At 46.5% G+C, this 25,449-nt stretch overlaps 1 protein-coding gene across 7 annotated transcripts in view; it reads right to left on the bottom strand.

Moving 5' to 3' along the window:
* Window positions 1-25,075, bottom strand: part of MAP4K4 (mitogen-activated protein kinase kinase kinase kinase 4) — a 173,099-nt gene extending 148,024 nt beyond the window's left edge. For all 7 annotated transcript variants that reach the window (XM_068425227.1, XM_068425229.1, XM_068425231.1 and 4 more), the window contains exons 1-2: window positions 24,538-25,075; window positions 24,107-24,172 (exon numbers count right to left, since the gene is read on the bottom strand). In XM_068425227.1, coding sequence (XP_068281328.1) covers window positions 24,107-24,172; window positions 24,538-24,594 — 123 coding nt within the window. In that variant the 5' untranslated portion in view covers window positions 24,595-25,075. The remainder of the gene's footprint in view (window positions 1-24,106; window positions 24,173-24,537) is intronic.
* Between the last annotated feature and the right edge of the window lie 374 nt (window positions 25,076-25,449).

The raw sequence follows: 25,449 nt of genomic DNA, 5'->3' as shown, positions 1-25,449 counted from the left end.
AAACTCAGGATCAGAGTCTGCAGAGGCCCAGCTGTGACCTTAGAAATGAATTTCATGAGTAATTCAACCTTGACCAGTTGCACACTCATACGTGGGCTTGGCACAGTGTGTTCAAAGCGGTCTCTGGATGACTATTATCAAGATGAAATTGGCACCACTAAACTCTGCCTATAAGAAAGCACAACAATCAACTTGTACAGGTATCATTTATAGTGGCTCTTACGGATAGAAGTTAAACGTACCAATCACACTTCCAGGTACCAAAGCACAAAGAAAGTGAAGATTTGCAAAGGGCACCTCAAAAAAACAATTCATATTGATGCATATATCTGCATTAATATAAAGAAAAAAACCCTTACTCCCTCAGGTACTAGTCAAACATTGTGCAAACAGCTGGGCATTGCATTTTGAAAGCGTATTAGGCAAGCGTCGCTAAATTGCCAGGGCCTCTGCGGAAGGATGCTGTGCTTGTTAGGGGTATCCCTATGAGGCTGGGTTGACATTGCCTTCTCGGAGGAAAGGAGAGCTTGCTTGAACAATTTGCTTAATGCTGAATCTATTTTAAGAGAAGCGACCCAGATCTTTGTTTTGTCAGCAGATGACTTGTATAACGGAGATGAAATGACAAGGAGTTAAACCGGCACTGGGCAACGCCAAGGTGCTGACAAGCATCAGCAGAGGCAGGTGACGGAGGAAGATGGCACCACCAGGCTTTCCCACCCGAGCTTAAGCTTTCAAACCTGCAGTCAGCCAGAGGGTCATCTCTGGCTAACATAAGCCCAGATGCAGATATAGCATAATCAGCTACGTGACTGTGCCCCTACGACCTGTACCCACGCTAGAAGCATCTTTACCATGGTTAACCGTAGTAGTAGAGTCCTCTTAAAATACATCTGGTCTCAGAGAAACGAGAGGGGTGAGCCGGAGCCCTTCAGTAGGAGTTTCACCAGTGCTTTGCAGGCAGCAAACACATCCTTTACCCAATCATATATGACCTCCCTGATGTTTCCTGAGAAAGGAGGATCTGCCTGATACCTGTCTCTGCCTGACGCACGAGGTAAGAGGGAAATGGCCAAGCCAGTGCCCATGGGTGAACCACCTGCTCTGCTGCAGCTGAGGGGTATGAATCGCTCCATCCACACTCACTGTCGGAAAGAGCTGCAGAGACCGAGGAGACACTGAGCCTCCACACGTAGCGTTAGACACTTGTCTGATCTTAAGCATGCTTTTTATTACTGGTGATTAACACACAACTCAGCGCTTGGTAAATCCAGAGGGGAGAGGCTTCTCGGAGACCCTGAGGCAGAGGGAAAAGGAGAGTGCCTAGCAGGTAGCTGGAGAAGACCAAGCTACTCAGGTGGCTTGTGTTATACTTCTTTGTCTGGGAAGGTCTTTTGTTTTAGCTGTCTCCAGCATTTCTTAAATACCTACAACCTTATGGAAAACAGACTGAAGAAATTAATTTCCCAAGTATTGAATATTCTGAAGGATGGTGAATGCAAAACTCAGAGACCAAGAAGATACCATTAGGGGAGGGGGGAAAAAAAGAATCACAGAAAACATCTCTGGAAAGGGCCTCTCAAGAGACAAACAACTGCAGATGTGGTCAAAATAAGGAGAACTGGGGAAAGACTGTCAGCTTAACCACCAGCCTGCACCCCTAGCCCGGTGAAAGTATTTTTAGCAGCCCTGCTTTGCACAGGAATGTGTTGATTCCTCACACCAAAACATCACAATTGCTCACATGGGATCAGCGTTTTTCCCTTGAAAAAATTCTGTTCTTGCTAGGAAAGATACCGCACTGTGAATAAGCAAACCAAGTTCTCTCTGGGGTGCATTCATTTTTTTTTTTTTTTTTTTTTTACCCTCTGCAGTCCAGAGTCTGCCGGCCCAAAGCACGTGAGTGATAAAGCAGCAGCAAGAATAGACTGTCTGAAACAGCTACAAGCAACTGTTTATGGCTGGGTTTTTTTTCCCCTTGACCTCACTCTCCATTCGGTGTTTTGGGAACACCACCACACTGCCCGACATAAATCACGCGGGGAGATAATGTGGGTGCATCTTCTCAACAGAAATCGCCTGTGTCCGAGGCTCTCAGTAAAGACAAGTTTACCCAAACGCTGGAAATGCAAAGCAGGGAGCAGGTGAAAGGCTCGACCTTTGCTTAGCCAGGAGCTGGCGGGGAGAAAGCAAGCAGGCATGGCAGTCGGTGGCACCCACATGCTCATGGCCTGCAGACAAGCAAATATCCTCCAAATATAACTCAATGGGAGAAGAACCCTGCTTTAATTACATAGGGACAATCAGCCTCTCTCCAGCCTGGAAAAAAAAAAAAACAACCCTAAATATTTTCTGACATAAAATAAAATAAAATAAAATAAAATAAAATAAAATAAAATAAAATAAAATAAAATAGGAGGGACAAATGTCCTCCTACCACTCCTCCCTCCCAACCTTACCATCCCTGGATGCACTGGCTGCTAACAACACTATAGCAAATTGCTGCCAAGAGCAGAGAAAGAAAGGCGTCATTAGAAGCAAATAGGCATGCTTGCACTTTTAATAATAGATTTTTAACAAAGTATAGGAAGTAGCAATAAAACCAACCTCATGCTAACACAATAAAGTTAATCAAATATTTCTGAAGCAACAAATTTCAGGACCAGAGCTTTCTGGACTTCCCACAGTTGGAAACATAGCCTTATGGCCAGCTCCACAGGGATTGCTCTGCCCATCACCAGGACGTGACTATGGCCGATTATACCTAAGTGCTCATTCCACGACGAAAACAGGATCATTGGTGGGGGTGGGGGCAGAAAAAAGGGAAGATGATGAAAACTGTCAGGATCCTGCAGGCTTCAAAAATCTAAAGTAATTAAAAACACACAGAATTCAAGCCTACTACGGATTTATCAAATATTTAATACAGAAAACCCTTAAGCGTGCCACTGTCAACTGAGCTTGAGAGAAGTGTGCTCCTTTCCTAGCATATGGCTTAATCTGTTCCCAGGATGCCTCTCTTTACTCAGTAATTTCAGTTTAAACAGAAATGAACTGTGGATGTATATTTTAGCTAAACAACTGCCCTTCTTTAAACAGACCCCAGGTAAAAGGGGCATTAACCTCCTCTCCCTCTGCCTGTTCAGCACCGCTTATCAGTGAGATGAAGGAGTATCTTTTCAAAGCGCACCCTTTAATCCTTCTGGTGCCTAAATGTGAAGCTCCAGCAGTGCAATGGCCCCCAGAGCGGGACATGTGTGTGTGTCCCCCACCCCGGCTCTGATCTCCAATCAATCCCAGCACAGAGAGCATGAAACGCAGCAGGTTAAATTCAGCAGAGCAGGACAAACAGGATCCATGTCTGAGGGCAAGAGCATCTCTCTCCTGAGTTTGCTCTAGCAATCCAAACATTTCAAGGGGTCAAGTTGGAAATCTGCTGTAATTTAAACTCTTCCCAAGAACACAACTTGCTTTCAGCAATTCCTGCATGGGACGGGTTCAGATCAATGGAGGGAGGTGAGCGATTCCCAAGCACGCAGGCACCTATATTATTATTAAATTTGCCATACAGGAGCAATTAAAAATGGTTAGAGCCTTTTGCCTACCCAGTGCATTACAGAGGTCAGCACCAATCCATCTAAGAGACAGATCTGCCCATTTGCCTGGACTTCCTGCTATTTTTCGTCCAGTTTAATCTTCAACAAACACACAGTCTTAAAGTAACCATATAGCAGCCTATATCTTCCCTTAGTGCCTTTTCAGCCTGCTACTACCGTACACACTACCTCTGAACACTTTTCCCCTGGAACCAGCGCAGCTCCTCAGCAAATGAATCCCTGTCCAGATGGTGGTCTCAACAGAAACTCCTCTAAGTACCTCCTAATACCTAAAAAACAGACTTGGCTCAATCCTCCCACAACTGTCACCTCCTTGCAGATCAAGGCCAGGGGGGAGGAGGGAATCTTAAAAAACAGCTTGAGTGATAGAGGCGACCATGGCTTTCCTGGGGAAAAAAGACTGTGTGAGTACATTCAAAATTGCAGATATCTGAGTGGGAGAGTTTTGTTCTTTCTAATTTGTTGCCTGCCGCTACCAGAGGGATCACTGCATTATTACCCAGCACCTGAAAGGCTGAATAAGGATACAGCGGCAATCAGCGTGCATAACGCTGGAGAGGAGATGTACATCAGCTTCTTCCTCATCTCCCTCTGCTCACAATATGGCACAAGGCCACAGACACCCTTACTCACGCCTCAATTCATCCACAAGCTGAGAAAAACCTGAATAGATAACTGATTGTACTTCACCTGGCAAACCTGGCAGGCTGGGAAACTGTGAGTATAATAAGCCTGGTGCGTCCCACAGCTCTCCCACCCACTCCACTCCCAGGGAGGGCAGGAAAAGCAGTTCCTGGGCAGCAGGGTCTGAATGAAAGCAGAGGGGCAGGCGGCTCCGGAGGGGAGAGCATCACTCCTGTGCAGGGAGTGGATGGCCCCGGCTGCATTAGGGCAGGAGAATCGCAATGGGCAAGGAAAACAGTGACTAAGCTCCAGGCTCCAAGGGCAGTCACTCCACATTTAAAAAATAACCAAATGTTAGTATCATCCCGACAAATTAAATGAACCATTTCTTAAGGCCGTGATGCCCACACAGTCTCAGGGGGACGATCACACAGGCTAACCCGCAGAACCAGAGACAGGATGCAGTGACAGTCCACGTGGAAGCTGCAAGCCAACAAGCTGAAGTCAGACCCATGGGGATGACCTGCTCTCCTCCCTCCATTCCCCCGCTCTCTCTCTACCAGTTGCCTAACACTTACAGCCTTACACACTGCCATTCGGCATTTACAGAGCCACTAGGCACCTCCTTATACCTAAAGAACCAGGAAACAAAGTTCATGTATCCTAAATGTCCTATAGCGAATTGCACTGAGCGTCTAAAAGTTGCATCAGGTTTTGAAAAGCCAGAAGCATTGCAACGAAGCAGTCAAAGCGGGGTGGCAGGGAGCGATGGTGCTCTTCCAGATGGCAGTGCTGCTAAAATACGTTGCAGAAGAAAACAATTTTGGAAAAAGGTTGTTAAAAAATAGTTGTATTAAAAATTAAACTAGTCCTTCTCCTTTTATCTTTCTGACAGAATGTCTTTTTTACTTATTTTGAGGTTAGGTGTTTCAGGTATCAGCTAAACTACAGTTTATCCAGCTCAATACTGCATTTTCCTCTCCTGAATATAATTAACAGCCACGCCCAGTTTAAAAAGATTCCTTAAACTAACAGCTGCATCAGAATCAGCACTGAAATGCCTTGAGAGCTTTTGCTTAAACCCACACTTTGAAAAGTCATGATGGAGTTCATTTTCCTAAGTCTGAAGACAGAAGAAAGTGAAATGTTTTGCTAAAATTTGTTCTGTATATGTGTAAGAAAGCTCCCCTCTGGAAATGCATCTCGCAAAATCATGCAGAGAAACAGCATGAAGCCATTCTCTTTGTAAAAGAGCAAACTGATTTGCAGAGGCTGGGTTTGAGGCTTAAAGGGGCAATTCAGAGGTAAGAAGGCACTTTAATTTTGTTTTTACATGAAGAGTTTCCCAGAACTCTGTAACACACCTGTCCTAAACATTTATCCACACACTGGTTAAAGTCTTTGCTTTGTTTCCACTCTGCACCAACTCCTGCATCAAGTAACTTTGTGGAAAAAAAAAAAAACACAACAACAAAACAATCCCAAGCAAAACAAAACAAAACAATCCCAACAAAGTCCACTTGGTAACTCAGTAGAAGGCTATATTCTGGCAATGGCTGCAAACAGTGCAGAACTGAACCAGCTGCTGCCTATTCCACAGCTGGGCTGCGCCTGGATTAGACAAAAGTCAGAAAACGATGGCAAGCCTTGTAGCCAATGAGAGGTGCCTGCTTTGCTCAGGAGGATGAGCTGAGACCCGGCGCTTCATCCAGCACCAACCATGCGGGCTGCAGTTCCTTTTTTAAACAAATTTGCAGCAGACTCCATGACAGTTTGCCATCACAGGCACAGAGCAAGGGCTGGGTTTTGATCCTGCGCTTTATGGGAAGGATGGCGATGCCTGTCCTGGGAGCACCACACCATCGCACCTCTCCCCTGTTTGGCCACCCTTTTGTCCAAACAAGTCAGCTGTGCCCCATTTCTTCCCTCCTCCTCCCAAAGAGAGAAACAAAGGGCAGCAGTCTCTAATGGCTCAAGACCAAGGGATCTGGGGCTTGGTTTATTACATGCTTAACAGAGCACTGAATTACCCGTGGTTATTGCCTATTTTAACTGCCTGCCTTGAAAGAGAAACACGAGCAAACAAGCATGTGTCATGAAAAAGCCCCTATTCAGACAGGAGCTGACAAGAGAAAAAGCATCCAGGGTTTACGACTGTTCATTAGCAGTTTCACATTCAGGCACCAGCTGAAGTTACAGCAAAGACTAATACAAAGAGATCCCCACCTTGTCCATCACCTCCTCAGGGGGCTTGTCCAGCCCTGGATTTACCACCTGAGGTTAGCATGCACTAAGTACCCTGAGGCTTTAACTACACGGACTTAGCACGTGTCAAGGGCAGTGTGTCTTGTCTAAACAGACTTTCAATGCACTTCAGTTAGCATATACAAACCTCACACCTTCAATACCAGCAGAGAGAGGAGCCCTGGGAGAGAGCATCCCTGCAGAACTCCTCCGGCTGCCGCCTCCCCCGGTGGGGAACCCCCTAACTTCAGGAGATGGTACCACAGTTTTGTCCGAAAGACAAGGAGGGGAAAAAAAAAATAAATTACCCCAGTGGAGCAAAAGACAGACCTGAGACCATTTTCCTTCTCTTTTTTCCTCCACTGACAGGTAACAACTGTGACCCCTCTGCCTCCACCTTGCAAACATACAGTGCTGCAAGCAGAGGTAAGCCTGAAGCCTTCATCTTGGGCACAGATCTTCCCAATGCCCAAAAAAGAGGGACTTTAATAGGCTTTCTCCATGGGGAAGCAGGAGGTAGGAGAAGAACAAAGAGGCACTCTCACGCCCATCTACCTAGTCATCTATTTTTCATGAAACTTGTAAGGATTTTAGACCCATACCCCAAACCAAAACACAGCTGAAGTCAGCCCTGAGGTTGAAAAAGTGATGAGGACAGGGTAAAACGGATGGAGCCTCATTTCTCTGGAAAGCTGGGTAAAAAGAGACCACAAAAAAAAAAAGATCTAAAGAAGGTACAAAATGCATGTGGAGAAACACATTAATGAAAAAACAAACAAACCTCAATCATCTTGGCAGAACTGCAGCCAATACCAGAGGTCACGAGGATTTAACCATATCCCTTCTATTTGTTAGTTACTTTTTATACCAAAAAAAAAAGAAAAAAAGCCACAGACAAGCCTAGAGGAAGAAATGCAAAGGATGATGAGTGTAGAGTTTAGAGGAACGGAGAGCTACAGGAGGAATTCACCCACATCAGATGAGTATGAGGGAAGAGAGAAAGGACAAAACAAACCACAGAAAGGGAGAGAAACCTGCCACTGCTAAAAGAAGGGCAAAAATAGAAAATTAATTCTATGAGAAAAGACTAAAGAATAAGTCAAATAAGTTTAAGATGTGAGACACTTCCAAAAAGTGCTATTTCTAGAAAGAATACTTTTTTCTCTCAAGCCTGACGAGGGAACATTGTCTCAAACCAAAAACATGGAAGCCTTGGCCCACACTGCTCTAACCCCAAGCAGCAGAGTCAGGCTGATACCCAGTTTAGTTCCACTGACTTCAGCAGATGGGGCCTGATCCTGGACAGCTGAAGTACTTCTAGCTTTAGAAAAATAATCTAAACTAAACCAATACACACCTGAACACTGCAGAAGAAGGATTACCTCTACCATGCTCTTATTCTACCGCACTTCTTTTTCTCTCAAATGACACTTAAATCTCTCAAATTATAAAAATACAGGTGGTCTGCATAATCTATTAACGATATTATTCCCGCCGGCCTAAGACAGCAATGACATTCAAAACATTTCCCGCGAAACATTCAAATCATGAAACCACATATTTGTTGAAGTTTGGCTCAGGCGCTCACAAGACTTTTTCTGCCGTCACACAGAACAGTTCCCGAAACTAGGTGGTTTTGCTGATAGTTGTGATTCAGACACAAGTCCCTAGTCATTTCAGCGTGTTGTTTTTATCATCTTTCAAACCCATCCGTAGTGACTATTTAAAGAAACCCAGAGAATTCAGTGCAGCAGAGGCAAACCCAATCTGCGCCTTGCAAAGAAACTCAGGACTGAGCATCCTTGGAACAGCCCCGTCCGCATCTCGGGAAGAGCAGCATCTCAAGGTCAGGTTATAAACCCAGCTCTCTGGGAAACACTCTGTACTGCTGCTGGGTGCACAATCTGCACAGGAAAAAAAGGAATGGCCTTCGAAGGCGGACAAGCTATTAAATTTTTACTAGGTGAAATGTTTACTGAAATAAATCTAGTCCTTTCCACTCTTCATTATTATCATAACACATATGGTAACTGACATACAATTAATGAAGCTTTAAACCAAGAGTTCTTGGAAGGAAAACACATTCCCAACTTTTCAGCTAACCTTGACAAAAAGCCAGGTTTTGGCAAAGTTCAGCAACACAAGTGGCTCAATGAGATCCCCTGTTTATTGGGCACCTCTCACCTCCACGACAAGTACTGGCTCCAAGCAAAGGAGGTGAGAAGAGGCTCTACCAAGTCAGCACCATCCACCACCACTGACACAGACCCACTAGCAGCCAAAGCTCAGCAGACCAAACTACCACCTCAGAGGTACTGTACCACCCACTCCCTCTTCAGTGGGTTTTCATGTACATGTGCCATTTCATATCAGTCAAGAGTTCAGATAATGGCACCCGCAAAAAGAATTTCATCTCCTCTTCTCCCAAGCGTATTGATCCTGCACGGTGAACGGATACTAACAGTAATGCAACACTTAAATACCCAAGGCTTTGTTTCCATACTCCCAAGGATCTACAAACTCTCTGGGGTTATTTAACCTGGAGAAGAGGAGGCTCAGAGGTGACCTTATTGCAGTCTACAGCTACCTGAAGGGAGGTTGTAGTGGAGTGGGAGTCGGCCCCTTCTCCCAGGCAACTAGCGCTAGGACAAGAGGACATAGCCTTAAGCTTCGCCAGGGGAGGTTCAGGTTGGACATTAGGAAGCATTTCTTCTCAGAAAGGGTCATTAGACATTGGAACGGGCTGCCCAGGGAGGTGGTGGAGTCATCATCTCTGGATGTATTTAAGAAAAGACTGGACATGGCACCTAGTGCCATGGTCTAGTTGACACGGTGGTGTCAGGGTAATGGTTGGACTCGATCCCAGAGGACTCTTCCAACCTGATTGATTCTGTGAACTAAGTTGATGCCATCTTTACAGATCTGAAACGCTGTTCACATTCCCTTTTCCCATCTTCTATCTGAGTTACAGAGAAAGATTAAAACCCGCATTACGGTGCTACTGGGTCAGTAGATTATACAGCAAGTTGAGGTATCTCCAAGACTCGGTGCTTTCAGCACAGCTCTGTACTGTGTAAGCAAGCAAGATCCCTCTCCCTGGTGGAATAAAGTAAGCAGATACCATCCAAGGCGTTTCAGCTGTCTGTTTAACCTTCCCTTCTCCTTTCTGCAATAGGAAATCCTACTGGTGGGGAGCACAAAATAAAATCTTCCCCTTTCCCATATAGCCCAGTGCAACCACACTGTATGTATACAAAACGTATTTCCTTACAACAATAGCACACGCTGACTACAGGCTTAGTTAACAAAAAGCTAAGAGGTGCAGAGCTGCAGCAGAAGAGGATGCTCCAAAGTCAAACCCCATCACAGCAAGGAGTTGATCCGCAACCGAAGTGGAGGCATCAATAACTGCAGTTTCATTGCCCTCTTCTCTCTTCCTTTCCCAAAACCCAATGCAAGCGCTGCCACAACACTCAGTCCACGAGGAGGCACCTCCAAACTCAGCAACTTAACCAGGAATAAGTCTGCTCAATAACTAATATATTTTTATTCCTGAAGAGACAACCAGAGCACTCTCCCATTACCTCAGAGGAAACCTAAGGAAAGGTAGCATTACTCAGGACTGATTTACTGCCTCAAGACATTCAGAAAACCATAAAGCCAGTGACATATAAGACAAGCAACTCATTCACAAGAGCTCTTTGATCTTAACTACAAATAAAATTAGGTCAATATTAAAGATTTTCATTCCTTGCCATATAAGACTTCCACAAAGGCTAGGAAAAGCTTTTCCCATTCCTTCTTTTAACACTCAAGTTATTTAGCAAGTAACATTTCTTTCACATGACTTGCAACATTTTCTCCATATTCACTTGTCATCACTCCAGAATTTAACTCTTGGCGAGCTCTTAAAACACACAGGGGGAGCTGCATAAAGCGTTTTCCATAGCCCCTAAGGACAAGTCAGATCACAGAATTTCATTGCGTTTCACGTGGGGGAAAGGAAGGAGCAAAGCAAATGCTTCCCAACACTCAGATTAAAAAAAAAGATTTTTTGGTAATTTGTTATTCAAAGCATTCCAGCGATTTTTAACAGATGAAGAGGAGAAAGCCTGCACCGTCACTATTAATAAGCTGACATTCTTTCTTCCCCCGCAAGACCACACTAGGAACACAGGCGAAGGCGACAATTTAAGGGAGCCCGGAGGCGCGCCAGCTCTGCCAAAGCCCCCTGCAGCACAGGGACTCCTCCGAGCACGCCCCTGGCCGAGCACGTCAGGTGCGAGGCTCGGCACTGGTGTACAAAACGCCTGCCGTGAAATCAGGGAGGTCCTTTACACTCAAGACCTTCCCCCAGTTCTCAGCGCTGCATCTTTTGTTCCTTCTCCTGCGACAGTACATCATTAACTTAATTTGCCAAAATAACAGCAGACTGCAGGACAAGCTAAGGATATAGCATCACCTTGCATTTTTGGTTTAACATGCTTGATTGTATTAGGGTGGCTTTAAAATTTTATTTATTTGCTTTCTAAATCAACCAAGAACTCTCATACGCAGCAGAAGGCTCCTGAAACTATCACTGTAATGTGATAGCTGCTCATAAATGTCAATATACAAATTTTAAAGATATTAACACTGCTGTTTAGTCATGGTAAAATATTCTAATACCTGTCCCACCTCAGTTAGAGAGAGCAACACAGTTAAATCTGAGCAATTCAGTACAGGGCTTTCTGCAAAACCCCTTTAAACATAGGAACCTCACCAACTGCAAGACAGCATACAACAATCCCACCACAAACACAAGTCAAACAAGCAGGGGTACCACAAGGCTCGCTCTACAACATCCACCTGCCCAGTTGCCCAAGAACATTCAGCGCCTTCCTCTGGGAAGCTCTTTAGAGACCAGAGGGACAACATGCAAAGTCTTCCCTCTCTTTGGCTTGGGTAAGTCTGAAAGCTGACCCCAGCTATCACTAAGGCAAAGAAGGGATCTCTCTGGATTAAAGCACAGAACTTTGTGTCCGGAGATTTGGCTTGTACCTCTGTCACCTGTTTCCTGGGTGGCTGTGAATTACACCAGTTCCCTGCTGTACTTCCCTCCCACATCCTCACCACGAAGTAAAGCACAGTGGATAACCTGAGTATCAGAGAGAAGCACACCACTTCCTTTTGTGTTTATACAGGAGATTACCACACAACTGATAGTTCAGTTTAACAAATGGTGCGGAATATGAAACTTCAAGCACTTTAGAATCACAGAATCATTTTGGTTGGAAAGGACCTTTAAGATCATCAAGTCCTACCGTTACCCTAGCACTGCCAAGTCCACCACTAAACCATGTCCCTAAGCACCACATCTACACGTGGCATTTAAGAATGTTCACTGTAGCTGTCAAAGGAACATGCAGTATATTCCCTCAAAAAAAACCCAAGTGTTAATTAGAGAAAAGATTACTCAGATTTACAACAGATTGAAATTTAAAAATAAGATTCACAACCAGACTGAATTCTACTAGCTGAGCTTACAGCTACGGAGAAGCAATACAATGACATGGCTGGGTTAAAAAAAAAAACAACAAAAACCCAAACAGGTTTGATGGGAAATGATACCTTGCAGAGAAGCACACCTTTGAAAAAAACAGCTTGAATGTCAGGCACTTAATTACAATCCTTATCAACATCATCAAAAGAGTTGAACTATTTCTGCAATTCTCTCCTGAAAAACAATAACCTAGAACAAATGCATTCTCTGTAGAAGTATAATTTCTCTGAACAGGAAAAAACCCCAGCGCTTACTGCTGAGGGCACAGAGAGGAAAGACGAGGCACTGATTGCTTTTCACACTGATAGTTCTTCTCAACCAGATCACTCAGAAGTTCTGCAGAAATAAACCTCTCTATATTTAAGCTCCCAGCATTCATATAAGAGTGTGGAGATACTAACCAAGGGCAAGAACATTAACCTCTTGGTAAATGCATGGAAAAACAGGACATGTATTTATGAGTCTTTTGGGAAAAGGGATGCTTCCCTTCCAGTGATGGGCAAGAGGGGTTTTACATGCCATTCATTTTCACACATCCACTTACAAAAGCATCTTCACTCCTACTATATATCCCACAAAGAAGAGGGACTGTAGGAGCTACTACATGCATGGTACAGACTGGGTCAACCTATCCGACCTTAGACATCTAGAAGACACACAACTGAGACATTCACCCTAAGTTCCCATTATACTTAACAGACAAAGACTCTGGTAAAGAGCAATTTAGCTCATCCTAGGTTAGTTATCTCCAGAGGCCATTCCCCTGTCCTATTTCTCTCTCCTGTGAGTCCTAGAACACACAGCTCAGATTTAGACAGTGAAAAGACAGCAGGCACCCCACCTACTTAAGCACCTTTCAAAAGTACCATCCAAGCCTACCGCACAGAAATAAGTTGTAAATTACTGACCAGACATGCATACCTGCAGCTCTCACTACAAAATGCATTTTTCACCTATCAGGCCACCATAAAATAACTGGAGATACACAGCACTAACAGTTTTTTGTAGAAGCACAAAAGAAACTCAATTAGGGCTTCCAGTCAGCAAACACCTCATGATTATATGCAAACACTGCTGCATCAGTTCCCCTGAGAATTATTTTGATTATTGCAGTAGCACATGCTAGTGGACTACAGCTAAGGGTCCATCAGCATTTCAATTTTCATTACGTACCCTTACCTGCAAGGGTTTATAACTGAGCTACAAGTATTCCCTCTTGACAACAGCCTTGCAAGATGGGTACAGTTGTGCTTCCTTTTAGGTATTCTATGGAATTTTCCTTGTGAAGCACAAACTTAAAGAAAAATAATGAACTGCAATAACTTTGGGAGGTCCCAGACGTTAAGATACATAAACCCAAGTACAACATAGTATACTTTACTACAACACATTAAGGCCCATGGACCTTAAGCTTTTCTTTCCTGGGTTTGAAGCAACCTGGACATCCATAAATCCATGGGCCCTGATGGGATGCACCCGCGGGTGCTGAGGGAGCTGGTGGAAATCATTGCTAGGCCACTCTCCATCATCTTTGCTAAGTTGTGGGCAATGGGAGAGGTGCCTGAGGACTGGAGGAAAGCAAATGTCACTCCAGTCTTCAAAAAGGGCAAGAAGGAGGACCCGGGTAACTATAGACCGGTCAGCCTCACCTCCATCCCCGGAAAGGTGATGGAACAACTTGTTCTTGGTGCTGTCTCTAGGCACATCAAGGATAGGGGGATCATTAGGGGCACTCAGCATGGATTCACCAACGGGAAGTCATGCTTAACCAACTTGATAGCCTTTTATGAGGACATAACCCAGTGGACAGATGATGGTAAAGCTGTGGATGTGGTCTATCTTGATTTCAGTAAAGCATTTGACACGGTCTCCCACAGCATCCTCGCAGCTAAACTGAGGAAGTGTGGTCTGGATGATCGGGTAGTGAGGTGGATTGTGAACTGGCTGAAGGAAAGAAGCCAGAGAGTGGTGGTCAATGGGACAGAGTCCAGTTGGAGGCCTGTGTCTAGCGGAGTCCCTCAAGGGTCGGTACTGGGACCAGTTCTATTCAATATATTCATTAATGACTTGGATGAGGGAATAGAGTGCACTGTCAGCAAGTTCGCTGATGACACAAAACTGGGAGGAGTGGCTGACACACCGGAAGGCTGCGCAGCCATTCAGAGGGACCTAGACAGGCTGGAGAGTTGGGCGGGGAGAAATTTAATGAAATATAACAGGGGCAAGTGTAGAGTCCTGCATCTGGGCAAGAACAACCCCATGTACCAGTACAAGTTGGGGGCAGAGCTGTTGGAGAGCAGCATAGGGGAAAGGGACCTGGGGGTCCTAGTGGACAACAGGATGACCATGAGCCAGCAATGTGCCCTTGTGGCCAAGAAGGCCAATGGCATCCTGGGGTGTATTAGAAGGGGTGTGGTTAGCAGGTCAAGAGAGGTTCTCCTCCCCCTCTACTCTGCCCTGGTGAGGCCACATCTGGAATATTGTGTCCAGTTCTGGGCCCCTCAGTTCAAGAAGGACAGGGAACTGCTAGAGAGAGTCCAGCGCAGAGCCACGAAGATGATTAAGGGGGTGGAACATCTCCCTTATGAGGAGAGGCTGAGGGAGCTGGGTCTCTTTAGCTTAGAGAAGAGGAGACTGAGGGGTGACCTCATTAATGTTTATAAATATGGAAAGGGCAAGTGTCATGAGGATGGAGCCAGGCTCTTCTCAGTGACATCCCTTGACAGGACAAGGGGCAATGGGTGCAAGCTGGAACACAGGAGGTTCCACATAAATATGAGGAAAAACTTCTTTACAGTGAGGGTGACCGAACACTGGAACAGGCTGCCCAGAGAGGTTGTGGAGTCTCCTTCTCTGGAGACATTCAAAACCCGCCTGGACGCGTTCCTGTGTGATATGGTCTAGGGAATCCTGCTCCGGCAGGGGGATTGGACTAGATGATCTTTCGAGGTCTCTTCCAATCCCTAACATTTTGTGATTCTGTGATTACGTAGCTCGAAGTGTGGGGGCCAGGTTTTGAGACAAGTTTATTTTGTTTTGAGCTTACTGTTTAAATTAGAATCGTGAACTCTTGCCTACTGTCATCCCCTACAGCTACTCTCACAAAATCCTGGGAAGAAGCAACTGAAACTACCAGAGCTTAACTGAAATTGACTGTTGTATTTGTTAGACTTCAAGTAATTTTTAACAGTTCCAAATGCAAAAATCCCAAACAAACTGCATCAGCTTTGAGGTAAACCAGCAGGAGCAAACTATTGCCTTGCTAGTCCTCAGGAAGTTAATAAAACTCAGATTTGGTGCCATCGAGTATTTCAAGCTGCTGCCATTCTTTTACCTACCTAAGTAATGTCCTTCCATTTCACCTCTGTCCCTGGTGAAGCTACCAGGTGCAGGAACCAGAGCCAAAACGTCCATACCATGGACTGGTACAACATAAAAAGATGGTAACCCAAACATTCAAACCTAAAACCAGCCCGATTTTCAGAGCCCTAAAACGTCCAGTGAAGCTAAGGGGAACTTCACAGGCATACCGAAAAGCCACTTTTGGAGATAATACAACACAGAGTGAGCAGCCAAAGACCAGGCAGACGGGTGTTATGGATGGACACGAGGACCAGCACTTCCATGTGCAGAGCGACACTAGAAGAAGGAAAGCCTTCGGAGGCAGGTAAGGAGCAGTGCAGCACCCATACCTCTAAAGCTGCAAATGCAAGGTGCCCAGAAGGACCTTTTAGGACTTCCCCAGCCAAGGTGGTAGGAAGAGCATTATGCAAGTGGACCTCACCAGAAGCTCCAGAGCCAGGGAGTTATTGGGGCACTCGAGGCACACAGGGGTAGGGGAGGAAGCAGACGAGCAGCTATGGCACACCACCAACAGCCCCCAGCAGCCAGGCTGCTGAACGCAGCCCACAGCAGACCTTCTCCAGGGGCAGTGCTAGCATGTGCCTACAGCCCATGCAGCTCCTTCAGCTGCAGGTACAAATCCATGAGTCACTGAGATCCCTGCACGGAGAGCAGCTCTTATCAACACACCGTGGGACAGCTCCAAAGGGAGGTGACGGAGACATTCCAGATAAGCACTACAATACCAGTATAACTGCATCCATGTTAGGAGTTTCACCACATTAGCTGTTTTATTACTAGACAGGCTGATCAGGACTTGTTGGCAGTTGCAGTGTCCTGTTTGTATAATGATAATGACAGCTCCAGCAGCAGAGCAACCCAGGGAGGCGCAGCTTCAGTGGGAAAGAAGTATTTTGCCAGGAGTGTTAAACTATCTCCCCCAAAAGACACCACTTATTCTGGCACACAGTCACAACACAGCTAGGTGGACTGAGGGGGGTCTCATCAGCCTGGGCTGCACTGAAATCAGCAAAAAAACCTGTGTCAACAAACGTCCCCCTAGTGTGCCTAAGTCCAAAGACTGGCTAGCTAGGAAAAGCTAGTGAACTACCATGGGTAAAAGCTAATCTCTTTCATAATATATAAATAATATATATTTTTAATATAAATTATATTTGCTAATGTATTTCTACTGACAACTAAGCTGTCCCTTACTTTTTCTTATATTAAGCACTTGCATGACTCCACACTATTTTTTGTTTCCTGCAACTACAAATCGTGCACTAATTCATTCTCAACATTTAAGACAGCTTCTTCTTCACCCTCTGATTTCCTCTGTAAATACACCTTCACTAGGCTGCTTCTCTCTGAGCTGTCCCACTATCTCTTCCCAACTCCACATCTTCCCATAGATTTGGTCCTTCACTTGTCAGTATGATGCAAGATCAAGCAGGAGGAAGGCATGGGAAAACCCCAGGGAGATGTCAACACCCTTCATGGCTGCTACAGCGAGTTGCACAGGGCACTTGAGATAGGAGTTAGTTGCACCAATTTCTAAATAACGTGGAGAGAAGCCCACTCCATCCATACATCCATCCCATCCCTATGTGCTTTGCAAGTGCCAGTCCTCTGTAAGGGTGGGCATCTCCATTCCCCAGTCTCTGGGATTTCATCCTTCTTCAGTGGTGCTTTTACAGGTCTCCCGATGAGCGGCAAATTAAAACCAACACCACTGAGGTCACATCATAGTTATTCATTACATTTAGAACTGCAGATTTCGCTCTGCTGCAGGACGGCAAAGACCAGCACAGCAAGGGACTGCTCTGCCTGCAGGACTGTCATGTCCCCAGCCTGTCCTCTCTTCTCTTTCAGAAAGCTGTTCTGTCCTTTTTCTAACACTGAAACAGATACCACAGAAGTTAGGACTGCTGAGTCACATAACCACCCAGGAGGAGATACGTCAAGCCTTGCTCAGGACAGGACAGGGGACCAGGAACGAGGGTTAAGTGGAGGCATCATGAACTTCACAGCAGCATTTTGACCATTTGGCAGTGCTCTGCAGTTTGTAATCAGTGTCATATTTTGTGCCTTCGTGCAAGTGTTTCACACCACATCAAAGGCAGAAAATACACTTTGGAAGTAATACTGAGATGCAAAGTCAAAATCTCCAAGCCTCCTATATTCACAGCTACCTCAAGGTTCCCAAAAAGTACGCACAGTTGTAGGGTTTTTCCTCTTCCTTCCAGTAGTTGCCTGCTTTTAGAGCCAACAGTATCTTTTTTTGAGCCTGCGCTGACCTAAGAAACAATCAGGGACCCATAATGCTACAAACATAAGGTATTTGATAAGAAAACTCTCGTGCAAAGCTATTTGATAAGAAAACTCTCGTGCAAAGCTATGCGATCCCCTCCCAAATCCACCTCTCGTTCAAGCGAGTTGAATTCTTTCCACCAGCTCCAGTGGGAGTTGGACTGGGACCTAAAATAACGTTGCAGATAAGGATCTTACTGTAACTTTTGACTACAAGTCAAGCTCACATTGTGCAAGTCAATGCTATTGAGCTTAAACATCAACGTCATCCAAAGGCAGGGAGAAACACTTCTGGTGAAGCCAGAGTGTACAGTCAGAAATGTAACGTGGGAAAAACAAAAATACCACTTTCCTCCAAGGAAAACAGATCTTGAGAAGGTAGGTACACAACCTACCCGGCTGAAATCACGCTTGCAACAGAAAGCACCACTTGAAAAGAAGATGACTAGAACATAATGTGTATACACAAACACACACTAGACCACATGAGAAAAGTCAGCTAGCTTTCTAGTCCAAAAATTTATACTAAAAAATGTATATGCTGAAGGCAGGGAAATGCAAAGGGTGAACACGTCTTGTAATGCTGGATTCCCTTTGGAGACATTCCTCTACATCATCCCTTAGGGTGGGAGGCGCAGACCTGCCATCATCACAGAGGCCAAAAAAAGCACCTCTGCCGAGGCTCTGGTGCCTAGAAGCTGATAAAATGTTACCAAAATTTCCATTACCAGTAGAGAGCAAAAACAAAGCAATGAAAGGGAAGGTGTATGTTCCTATTTTTCACTTCTTCTTTCTTTAATATCCCCAAACTAACAAAAATCCCTCTCCCGTGCCTTACGAATAAAGCTCACCTTCCCCATGCCTGGAGCAAGGTGCAGAGACCTTCATGGTGAAAAACCATCGACCTTCGCAAGTCTGGGGAAATGCCCCCTCTACCATCGCCAACAGGGAGAGAGCACACGCACACACAAAAAGCAAGGAGAGAGTACAAGACTATTTCAACTGACATTTTATCCACATCAGTTGAAAACTCTTCCTACAGAAAGCTGAAAAAATTTCCAAGGAGTCAGCGTAAGACTCTGGGCTGTATTTTGTTACATCCATCACCTCAAAGACCTGCACACACCCAGGTCCCAGAGTGCTGGGCCCTCTGTAGGAAGAAGGAGTCCCTGCCCCAGGAGCCTGCAGTTTGGTTTAAGACAAGATATAAAAAAAAGACGTTTTGACAAACAGACAGATGGACTGGGGGAGGAAGAATGAGAGGGACATGTGGTTACCCACAATTGGCAGGTTGCTTTCTTTTCTCTTTTTTTTTTTTTAATAAAAATAAATATCAGTAATCCCCACTGGCCACCTGCCTAGCTTTTGTATATTTAATTAACAAGGATTTGGGTGATGGAGAACTGGTCAAAAGTTCAGCCAATTTGGGGTAGGATGGCGGGGGGGGGGGCAAATGCTAAGGGCTACATCTAGCCGCAGGACCCAGAGAAATGCCAATATTCCAGCCGCTGCCTGGTCTTTCCTGAGTTCTCCAACAGCAAACTCTCCGTTTGCAACACAATCCACAAAAAATCAGAGGAGGAAGGGAAGAAGAGCAGTTCATACTTAAGAGAGCTGGTCTGGACCAGTTCCTGAAAGCCAGTGACCTCACTGAGCCCCAGTACAGCTTGTCTTTATAGCGATAAGACTGGAATTGTATTCATGTTTAACAAAATCATTTGAATCCACAATGATGTCTCTTTAGCAGTGAGAGAAAGAAAGGGGAGAGGGGGGGGGGGAAATTCAGCTGAGTTGGCAGAGAAAGCCAAGCACTGTCTTCTCTTCTCTTCCTACCCGCCAACAGAGTCACCTTGTAAGACAGAAAGTCCATTAAGACAAAAATAGAGTATCCTTAGCGTGGGAAAACATTTACCCAAGTTTTAATTTATTTTCAAATCAGCATTTAAACGATCACATCTTACATCATTTCCTTTTATGAGCCACCAGTTAGACAATACACATCATTTACATGCAGTTTTGGAAGGCTGCAACATAAATCAACAAAAGAAGCCTTCACTATGAATTAACTATTACAAGGCTCTTAGAAAGCCACACCAGCCTGCGTTGAGGGCAATTAGGGGTATCATCCCTAATTCTCATCTTTCTGGTGTGCTCTCGGAATTCACACAAGAACTTCCTTCCCCCCAGTCATTGCTGCTACAAGAGAATTACGATGTCTATCTGTGAGACGTAACAGCGCGCTCACAACAGCTATTTTAAAGTGTTAGCTGTCTTTAAAAACACATACACACACACAAAAAAAAAAAACAAAGAGAAAGTGACGGATCAAGTTAACACAGTTCAGTCTCAATAGCAAAATTAGTCAGCCTTATGCCTCTGTGAAGATCAGATGGTAGAGATTTTAAAATGTGCAAATATTAACCAATGCCTTTAGTTCACAGGTCATTTTCACATTTAGGAAAAAAAAAAAGGGAAGCAAACTGTCAGTTCCAATCTTATCTCGAGGCAAATTTTGGGAGTGTTTTCATTTTGTGCAAGCCAAACTTCAAATTAAGCTTACTACTGGATGTGAAAAAACTAAAATCTAACCGCAACAATGCTAAAAATGCTTCTCCACTATTTGCAAAAGATAAAAAAAAAAAAAGTCCTTAAAGCAGCTAATCGTTTGGTAAGCTGGTTATAAGTTCCAGTTATACTGAAGTGCTCTGATAAAGTGGGACTGACTTCAGGAGGAAAGGAGACTGGAGGCACAGCCATCCCACAAGACAGCAGCATGCACAAAAAAAGGACAATTACAGGCTTAACACCATTTTTCTGCTGAATTCCGTGCCATTCACATCATCCTTTGCTTGCACCTCACTAGTTAAAGGTGGTACATGGCTACTCTGTTGCTTAGAGGAGGGCTTAGGGGTGCTGAGCCCCAGGTACGGATGTGGGCAGGGCGCTGCTCCGGACAAGCCCGCACATGCCTCTCGCCTCCCATCAGCTGATACCAACCTGTTGAAGGGAAATGTCTCTCTCTAAACTTCAGCAGAGGCGTGGGGCGCCTTAAAAGTGTTGAAGTACAGACTGGGGGGGGGATTCTGCAGCCACTCATTTCTGCATCAGCTCCGAGGAAACCCTGCTCGCCCTACTCTGCAACGTTTAACCCTTTGCAAGCCATGCAGCTTGAAGAAGCTCCCCTCTTCCTTCTGTGCCATCATTCTCAGATTTTGAACTAACTATGAAAGGGCAAACAACTTCCAGGCCAGCCTTCCATTTGCTGGGATTTCAGACGATGAGCAGAGGAGCTCTGCTTTGCACCAGGATGAATGAGCCACCCCCGCTGCTGCCCCTTCCCCTGAGCTGGGCAAAGACATCCCAAAAACATTCCATTTCTTTTAGGCACCCAAAACCGGGGAACCTCAGCCTCATTTTTAACCCCGATTCACCCTTGTGAAACAAGCTCTTCTTGAAATGCAAGGCTCCTTTACAGCATAAAGGTGTAAGCGAGGTTATGACAACGAAAATAACGTAAACTCTACAGACTTTACACAGAGCACCTGAAAACTTTGTATTTTGAATACCTTGTTGCAGAGGTCTCAAGCCCACAGTACACACCACACAAGCCAACCCATTTAATTGCATAAAATCCCAGGAGGATCCACCCTGCTCTGTGACAGGGAGTAACTCCACTTGCATTTAGGTGCCAAACAACCAAGCGCTGCCCTCATATTTCATGTGCATATATACACCTATATACATCTGTGCCCCTATATATAGCTAAATAAATAGCTAAGGTAGAACTAGCTATAGAAAAACTGGTAGCTAGGTAGATCTGAGCTATTTCCAGCAAGCTCAAAGGCAAAGAGGAGAAAATCAGGACTATTTTTTGCTTTTCAACAGGTCGACACACTCTCCTTCCCACCACCGGAGACTCCCCAGCAAAGCAAACGACCTTCGGTATCATCGCCGGGGCGTATGAGCTAGACAAAGAGATAACGTCATGCCCTCTCCCGCTCCCTCGTCCTCCCGCAGCGGCAGGTAGCCAGCCAATCCCGCTCCCCGCGCCCGGCTGACATCATCGCTGATGCCGATACACAAATGTGGATGGAAGTACATCAAACTAGCGCTGCCCCAGAGATCTCGGGGGGGGTGGACAGGGCTCCTCAAAGACAACCCACCTGCCGCCAGTCCCTTGGGATGACAGACCGGTTAAAAGGGAAATAAAACCATTTGGGGAGAGGGATTTCAAGGAGCGGTTGCTGGGCAGCAGGAAAGAGGAAGGCAACAAGCAAACACAGCACAACCACGTTTTTCCCTCGGTTATGCAGTTCCTCTGAAAGCCCTCAAAACACACACACATAGTTTCATCTCTGGGTGTCCCCGGAGCATTTTTCCTAACAAAACAGCGTCTGAGAAAAGTCAAATACTATTGCACTGCTATCACACTGCTTTTTTTTTTTTTTCATAACTGCATTCTTTTAAGAAGAAAGATGAGGTTTAATCACAGCAAGGAAGTTTTTTGTTTCGGTATTTTTTGTATACGTACAACCCTGTTAAATGTCCACATTTTAAGACCATGTACACAAATTCTCACAAATGCCTAAGAAGCAACACCGCAAATCCAAACTTAGGCACCTGTCAATCCACTACTCTCTGAGAGGCTCTATAGCAAGCAGTAGTTACCTATTTCCTTTATTTCTAGCACCCAAACCACCATGCCCTCAGTTACCAGGCAAGAGCAAACATTGCCACCGTTGCCTAAACAGCGAGGAAGGGCAGGGAAATCTCATCAGACACACACCGAAACTAGTGCCCTGACAGAACCCGCCTGCTGCTCCCCCCATTATCCGAGTGACACAGATGCCCTTAGACCTCAGGTGCTCATTCACTTTTCCAAGTCTATATATGCACACACTGAGTTTCTTTACTAATGTTAACTACTCCACGAGCCTTCTAGCATACTGAAGGAAAAGGAAATTAAATATTTCTATTGTCAAGACAGTTAAACCACCGGGGACTTAACTCGTTAAGTCAAAGCATTAACAAGTAAGAAACAATGCACCAAATTGCAATAATTAACAGGAGAGTTTCATGTCACACATTCACGCCCTACTTTTTTTTCTCTAAGGAGGGTTCAGGTGATGCAAGCTCTGGGAGCAGGACTACAGAAAAAATTTAAATGGTGTCATTTAATTTGTCAGAAAAAAAATTAAATGGTCACGGTGGTGTCAAAGTGCAGCTTCTCACCCACCTCACCCCTCTCCTCTGGCCTTTTGAGCCACATCCTTTTTCCCAGCTTTCTGCCAACAGCAGCAGCCCTGTTAGTCCACTTCTAGTCTTAAAACGTAACTCGCACACTGCACAGATGACTTCTCCCTCACAAGGCTGAGGTTCACGCCCTCAAAACAAACTGACATGTGTTTCATTTGCAGAAGAGGCACCAAAGCCCTTTATTTAGTTACTGGAGCTGCAAGCAGCAGTATCTGGCCATCAGGGAAACTCAGCAATTATACTGCCTTGTTTATAAGCAAAAAAAAAAAAAACCCAAACCCAAGCAGCTGGGCATACTCTGTTACTTTCAGTTATCTCTGCTTCTCTCTGCAAATGTGCCTTTCTATACAATTTAAGGCTAGAGCCTTCCATCTTCAGACTGTGTGAATAATTAGTCATTCTGGTAGCTAGCACTCACTGCAAAGTCATGCAATCTCGAGATTTGTTTGTTCCACTGACTGCACACTGGAGGGAAAAAAAAAAAAAAGTAGGCTAGTTTCACACCCACATGGGCACTCTCCGATTTCTATTTTTTAAAGTCATACACTTGTCAAACAGGTTATTCTGGGAATTCTGTTTTTCACTAAATAAGTTTCCCTGCTTCGATCGCTTATCGTTGTCACTCTGCTCTCCCCATCATTGCACAGCACAGCAGGATCAGATGCAGCACCATTCGCCCCCGACTCGACAGCTTCAGCACTTGGAAGGTTTTCCAACAAGGAAACCGGGTGACAATTTTAATGAAGGCCAATGCTTTTGTCTAAAGTCACCGCAGCAGCAGTGGCAACTTCCATGAAGACTTCCAGCAGCAATTTTGAATAAACCCACGGACCTCTTTGTGTAGTACGGACACACACAGACAGTGTGCAGTCGGTTTGGTCATTTCTCGGAGCTGGGGGAAGGGGATAGGGACAATAAAGGACTATTTCATCATTTCAGGGTGGGTACTTGGGAAGAGTCATCTGTGCCCCTCTGGAAAAGCAAAAGCCAAGAGGCCGACAAACTTGTCACGGGCAGCAACAATGACAAGGACAACATTTTTATCATCCCTAACTGTTTCGCTTGCCACAGCGGGTGGCTCGCCGTCAGCCGTGTGCTCAGCCGAGCAGAGACACCGGGTACCCTCTAGAAAAACAACAGTAATAAAAGGAGAAGAAATTCTGCCACAAACCTTGTAGACTTGCCCGTACGTGCCATTGCCAACCACTTCCACCAGCTCAAAAATCCCAGCGGGGTCCTATGAGGGGGAAAAGGGGCAGAGGGGGGCGGGGGGAAGAAGAGAAGCGGGGTTACATTTTTGTCAGGCGATGGCTGCTGGCAGAGCCCTGCGCGCCCGTGCCGGAGCCAGCCCGGCTGCTGGCGGCGTGCAGCTGTTGCGCCCTGGTTTTCCACGCACATGCCAATACATGCAAACAAAGGAAAAGCAGCCCAGGGCCGCGCTCCCCCCGCCCGCCCCCGCGGGGCTCCCCCTACGCGCCCGCCAGCCCCCCGCGCCCCGGCACCGGCCTCGGCACCAGCCCCGGCCGGGCCGCTCCCATCCCCGCTGGCCCGGCAGCCCCGACAGGGGCGCGTCGGCCCCCGCCCCGCCGCGCCGGCACTCACCCGCAGGGAGGAAAGGTCGATATCCACCAGACTTTTTGCAGGAGAATCGTTCGCCATTTTCCCGTCCCTTCCTTTTTTTTTTTCCCTCCCCCCCTTTTTTTTTCTTCTCTGTTAAATAATAGCGACGCCGCTCCCCCCCTCCCCGAAGCAGCTGTGAATTGCGCGGAGCTCCTCTCCTCCCTTCCGCCCTTCGCTTCTTCACTCCAGCCCCGCCGGGTTGAAACTCTTCAGCATTGGGAGGGGTTGGCGGGGGGGATGAGGGCTAGATAGATGGATGGTGGGAGGAGGAGGGGGGAGAGGGAGGTGAAGGAAGGGAAGGAGGGAGGGAGGAAGGAGAGGGGGTGCTGCGGTCCGTCTGTCCCCCCGCGGTGCGGGGCTGGATCCCCCGGAGGCGGGCGGCGGTGCCCTGGCCGGCCGGCCGGTCGGTGGGTGGGTGGGTCGGTGCGTGCCCGCGCGTCCCCGGCGGCAGCGGCCTCACACCATGTCGCGGCGGCGGCTGCAGGAGCGGCGCCGGGGCCGGCAGCCTCTGGCAGCCTCGCGGTGCGCCCCGCGCCCGGGCATGGCACGGCACGGCACGGCACGGCTCGGCCCGGCCCGGCCGGCGGCGGGGCGGCGCTCACGCCGGGAGCCGGCAGCGGCAGCCGCGGCCCCGCTCTCGCATAGGGGGCTCACGCCCAGCGCCGCGGCGGAGCCCCCGCCGCCTCCGAGCCCTCCCCGCGGCGCTGCCCTCGCATGAAACGGCGCCGGGCACCGGCGGGCAGGGGCTGCGCGTCCCGGCGGCGGCGGGGCACGGGCGCGGGGCTGGAGCGGGGTGCTGCGAGCCAGACAAAGATAGCCGGGGAGGAGGAGGAGGCGGAGGAGGAGAAGGAGGAGGAGAAAAGGGATACAAAATACACTGTGAGCGGGGAGAGA

This window comes from Nyctibius grandis, chromosome 2, assembly GCF_013368605.1.
Source record: "Nyctibius grandis isolate bNycGra1 chromosome 2, bNycGra1.pri, whole genome shotgun sequence".
NCBI lineage: Eukaryota > Metazoa > Chordata > Aves > Nyctibiiformes > Nyctibiidae > Nyctibius > Nyctibius grandis.
Note: the sequence above shows the minus strand (reverse complement) of the source record. Positions and strands in the feature narration are given on the sequence as shown.